The 6,000-nt window shown below is 38.5% G+C and overlaps 1 protein-coding gene across 1 annotated transcript in view; it reads left to right on the forward strand.

Annotated features, from left to right (window-relative positions):
• Positions 1-4,758, forward strand: part of LOC134610619 (solute carrier organic anion transporter family member 4C1-like) — a 53,338-nt gene extending 48,580 nt beyond the window's left edge. The window contains exon 13 of the mRNA XM_063453665.1: positions 3,517-4,758. Coding sequence (XP_063309735.1) covers positions 3,517-3,641 — 125 coding nt within the window. The 3' untranslated portion in view covers positions 3,642-4,758. The remainder of the gene's footprint in view (positions 1-3,516) is intronic.
• The last annotated feature ends 1,242 nt before the right edge of the window (positions 4,759-6,000 follow it).

The raw sequence follows: 6,000 nt of genomic DNA on the forward strand, positions 1-6,000 counted from the left end.
AGTTAAATAACGCTGAGTGGGCACCACGTGGCGTGGGCAAGGCCCATGAGGCGTACCTGAAAGTGGGCCTATTTCAAACATAGTGATCAGTTAGGGCAAAGACATATATATAGTGCACATATCGGCAAAATAACAACGCTAAGGCAAACCTCAGAATAACATAACCTGCAAGTAGGTAGATATGTTAAAGCGTTCAAGGGGCTTTGGCTGGAGATTTGGCCATTTGCCACTCTGCCTGGAACCTCTTAGGTGGCGCAATCTCAGCGGGTTCTGGTCCTTTGGGCGATCCAGTCCATAGACCCCAGGATGTAATCAGCTTCATACCTTCCTTCGGATCATTCGCCACATAGTTCCGACCTTGTCGCCATATAACCAGTTTTGTGGGATAACCCCATTTGTAGATTACGTTGTTGTTTCGTAAAGTCTTAGTGATCGTGATGAACTCCTTCCTCTTCGCCATCGTGGCCGCCGATAGATCTGCGTACAGAGCGACGTGTTGGTGAGGTTCTGGCAAAGTTGAGAGTTTCCTCGCCGCCAGTAGTAGCGTTTCTTTATGCGCATAATAATGGAACCTGACAATAACATCCTTTGGGACTTCGGTTGACAAGCGAGCCGGGCGCGGTAGTCTATGCATTCGGTCGTAGGCCCATGCTGAATCGGGCAGGCTCGGGACTAGAGACTTGCACAGGGAAAGAATGTAAGCAGGCATAGCATCGCTGGAAACATCATCCGGTATGCCTCTAAAACGTAAATTTTGTCTTCTAGACCTGTCTTCTATGTCCGCCATTTTGGTTTTCAGCATTGCGTTTTCTTCCGAAAGTACCTGGAGTTTGTCCGCTATGTCATTGTGGGCCGCACATAATTCATCCGTTTTGTTTTCCAGGTTATTCGTTCTTTCGCCTAAGTTGGAGATTTCTTTGTGCAGTTCACCAGTTATGCGATGAAAGTCGGCTGTTATTGTCGCCCGGAGTTCCTGCAGCATTTTGTGGAGGCCGCGCTCCGTAACCGGGCCCTCTGAGTACTTGGTAGTGTGCGTTTCGTAGTCAGACTGGCCATCCGACAGGTTAAGCGCATCGTCGCCATCTTGGGTTTCTTTGCGTCGTTCAGATCTTTTCGTTCTGGCCGTTTCAGAAAGTTTTAGTTGTTTAGTTGAGGGCATGGTGTGCCTGTGCATTCACTACGGCAGGGCAGGTGAGTTTTATCAAGTTTTATCGACAAATGCTGTGAATAAAGTTGCTTTTAGGTCGGGATGTTGGCGGAGCTCCTAAGCCATGCGACCGCTCTCACCGGAAGTCAGACACGCCCCCGTATGGTTCCCATTTTAATGCCCCAGTGAACACCGACCGGCCATGGCTGTTAACTACAAATGAACAACTTCACACATTAGCTCGAGTGCATTCCCTGGGTGGCCATTTTGTCTCCCAAACGCAGACAGCGGTACCTGATCATTGAACACAGGCAAAGATGGTACTGCTGCCCGTCCTACTTCCCGACCAGTTAGACAAATGGCTTTTGAGAGAGATGATATTCCGAACAGGGGGCGCATTCGCGCCATGGCAGCCAGTGGGAGTGTTCGTCAGTGTTAACACAGGAACCCCCGAAAGCCAACCAACCATCCTGCTCAATCCTCTGGAATGGTTTTGGGCTACCTCCTCATGGCTGGTCGGTCAAAACTTTACTCAAACAGAACTTTCGTTCTACCAAATCGATCTAAGTGCTTTTTGGATATGTTGTGTGCTCAGATCGGGGCTGTTCGGGAATATGATTTTTGTGGGGTTCCTGTATTTCTTTTCATGTATTTTTGGGGTAGGTTAAAAGTGTATTTGTATTTGAGAGATAATTGAGTTATTTTAATTTTGAGCTCAATTATCTCTCAAATACAAAGGCTCTTGGGAAAGAAACCCCTGGATTCTGGATGTGGAAACCCCTTGCTAGAGGCAATACATAAAAGCCGTGTGGGTGGCAGAATAAAGTCAGTTGTACTCCCAGAACTGTGTGTCGTCCAGTTACTGGGGAGGAGGTGGGCTATTTACTTGGTGATATCTTGTTCCTGATTCTACTCTTGGTGATCCAGCGGAGGAAAGTCCCTGCCAGGACTAGGGCTGTGCTACATACACATCTAAAGAATCATCTGCACTCACGGACTTCTCAATGGGTTCTTCCTTTATTTTTTCTTTATAAAGTTAAAACTACATAATCAATGTCAGTGTTGACGTTTCAGTTCAGGATTGGAACTTTCCTCAGGACCATAGTACAGATTATAAATAAATATATTTATAAATAGACTGTGTCTCAATAATCATTAACATCAGAATAAATTTCAATAAGATTTAAATTTTACGATTCTATCACAGTATACAAAATTTTGAATTTTGGCTGCACTCCAAAACTCACAAATGTCAAATCCCATTACCTTCTTTTCTATTAGGGATGTGCATTGGCAAAAAAATTGGGTTCGGCAATTCGGCACTTCCGAAATTCGGCACTTCCGAAATTCAGCAATTCAGTTTGGCATGTCCGAAACTCGGTTTCCCATAGGAATGCATTGAAAACCAATTAATACGTTCTGGAGGTCAGAAAAAAGTCAAAATGAGCTGGCATGGAAACCAACCCAGAATGCAGAACACACAATAATAGGCATGCAAACGACAAAACTAAGCTCCCTACCTTTTCACAGCTTGAGAAATGCACCAAAAAGTCCCAAAACAACTGCAAACAATTTCCAGAATGGCTCCAAAACTCAATGCAAAAGCAGCACCAACACCTCCACACTCGACGCCACGTGCTACCCACAGGCTCCAGCATGCAGGGGGCAGTGCTATAAACCTCCCAGGTGCAATGCATCCTGAGGAAACTTGCTCTGTATTGCGAGAAAAAATTGTAAACCGAGGCATTATTTTCAATGGATTTTCATTTGTAAACCGAAAATTATGTTGACCGAGTCCTTTGTAAACTGAGGTTCCACTGTATATCATTTTTTTCTCCTGATCCTGAATAAAACTTTGATTTTGATTTTGAATACTTCTAAGGAACTGCAGATCCCTTCCACAGTGCTTCAGGCACGTTAGCACATTTTATTGGGTTCCTGGGTGCAATACTACCTTTGGAATTGGATCAAACTCTTTATTCATTCCATTCGGGTACAAAGTAACTAAAGTATAGATCTGAGCATTTTAAGCCTATATTTAACCATGCATAAAGGGGGCATGGTATCACTTGAAAGAAGAGGTAAGAAATAAAGTAGGTGAGTGAGGGTACTGAAAAATCAATGTCTTTAGTTCTTATAGTTGTTATGGCAAGCGAATCCATCTTTCATGCGGATGGTGGTCTCTCAAACATACGCAATTATGCAATATCGCAAAGACATTTTATTATATGGATAACAAACCTAGTTTGAATCACATGTGTAATATCTATTAATGTTTTACATTCTGCTTAACTTTTATAAATACGCTTACTGTTTTAAAAGTATGTTTGGAACAACACTAATTCTGCTTATTCTCCTCCTCCCCATAGGTGCAGCAAGCAAGGCGATCACTATAATATTCCTTTTTGTGGCATACTTCATTTACAAACCTCCTCCAAGCAAAACAGAACCTGAGAAAGACAGCGACAAAATAATATCTTCAGTGTCCCTTTAAAATTTCTCAAACACTGAAGATGTTTCGTACTGTATGGGCACCAAGGGGAAATAATGGACAGTATTTTCTAGTTTTAACAATATAGAATTTATTATATTGCATACACCCAAAGAGCTTATTTTAAAACTTTAAACTAGATCTGGCATAGTCCATTTTTACAGCATTGTGTAGGTAATTTAAAAACTGTGTATAGTTTGTGTTGTTGAAAGAAAATTCCAATACATTATTCATATTTAAGTTAATGGATGGCATGGAATGGAATTTCTTTGCGTATGAAGTTGAACGAACCATTAAAAACGTTCTGCAAAGTGCTAACCCGAGGCAGTTCTGTAGATCGTTCGATGTTTGGAGTTATACTTGCATACACATTCTTATGATCTCTCCAAACCTTGCTTGAGGATAACTTAAACATGAAAGATTATTATTATTATTATAATTTTAAATTAAATTGTTTTATTAAGAAAACAAACCGTTTCAGTTTTTTAAAATCTAGAAAAGAAAGTAGTAAACTCGTGATTTGACATTACGAATACAGGAGTACTGGTAACTAAGAAAAAAGATAAGGTAGATGTACATTTTTGTTGATATAAATCCGCACAACTAAAAACTATTAAAACAAAAAATTCTTTAAAAATTTAATTTTAATACAGAAATAGCACTGTACTGCAGATTAGTAAAGAATAGTACAGATTTTTATTTAGAGGTTATATTAACCTTAATTAGTGTATAAATAAATTTAGTGGATAACCGATTAATGTCAACAAAATACAACCTGGTGTTGCAACTTTTTTAAAGTTCATTTATTAAAACTGATTTGTAATGAATTTAAAGCAATATATTGGGATTTGATAATGTTCACCTGAAGCAGTAATTTAAATCTCAAAAGCTACCTCTGTATTTTTGTGCCGATCTCTTACTAGTGGATATTTTTGGAGTAAATTATGTATTATAAATGAAATTGACTATGTACAGAATATACAGTATATTTTTATTATTGGGAATATAATTGTTAGTAATGTATGACATGTGTTCAGTGTTCTGCAGCTGACACTATTACCAATTTTTCTATGTTATTTAATAATCTAGGTTTCCAAATTCAGGTCTATGGACTACATGCACTTTCAAATTAGGGATACCCTTTGTTTCCTTAGAGAATACATGTATAAAGCAAAGAACACTGGTTATGATCACTAGTCACTAGCATTCTAATTTAACAAGTTGTTTACTTTCTTGGTGTTTGTTAGAAGGGAGGTTTTGCTTAAGTATAGTTGTTTCATCATATATTGACATTGCCTCTTACATTTAAGATCACACTAATTCATGTAGTTATAAAGCTTACTGTTTTAATTGAATGTAAGAACATACACATACACACATACACACACACACACACACACATACACAAACATTTTCAGTTTTAATGACAATGGTACTTTTATGGTTTTGTTTTTTTGCATTTTTTTTAAAAGATGTATTCTTATATTTAATAAACCTGACTTGTATGATCATTGTATCAACGAGAGAAGAAAATGTGTTTTTTAGAACAAATTGTAAATTAAAATAATGACATTGAACAATTCTGGAGTATGTGAAATGCTCAAATGACAATTGGCAATGGTGTCACAAAATTATTCTTTATTAAGGAAAGTGGAAGAAGGGTGGATCAGGGTGACCGTGTAAGTTAGCTCTCACATTTTAGCGGTTATGTTGTTCAAAAAATTAAATGGTAGAAAATGTGAGTTTAAAATATGGATGCATGCTAGTGAAAACTCACATAAATGTTATAAAATAAATATACAAAGTTCAAATACACACCAAACTATAGACTTACAGACATCCCAACATGCAAAACCCAGGGCTGGTGCAAGGATTCCTGCCGCCCTAGGCACAGATCCATTTTGCTGCCCCCTCATGAAAGCAAATACAACATCAGAGGTTTATTCACTAAACTCTGAATTGCAGTGGGGTAAAAACCAAATTGCAAAGTTTAAGCAAAAACAGATGAACTATGACTAGCCGAACTGGAGAATTCTTCACCTGCAGTTTACATTGCATACATAATTTATTGCCGTAATAAATTATGTATTCAATGCATTTGGTGAATTTAATTTATAATAATGGTGGGATTTAATTTATGTTACAGTGAACTTGTTTGACAGGTTCACTTTAAGTAAAGTATATTTTTAACACAATATATAACTGTATAAAAGGAACACAAACATGTATTCCTGACCCTAAAGTGTTAACACAACCATCTATCACCCTGGGCCCCTCATGCCTCCGTAAATATAGTAAAATTCTTACTGTTTTCAAGCCTGAAGCTGTAAATCTGCATGCTGTTAGACTCAGAAATACAAGC

The sequence above is a fragment of the Pelobates fuscus genome, chromosome 5 (assembly GCF_036172605.1).
Source record: "Pelobates fuscus isolate aPelFus1 chromosome 5, aPelFus1.pri, whole genome shotgun sequence".
Classification (NCBI taxonomy): domain Eukaryota; kingdom Metazoa; phylum Chordata; class Amphibia; order Anura; family Pelobatidae; genus Pelobates; species Pelobates fuscus.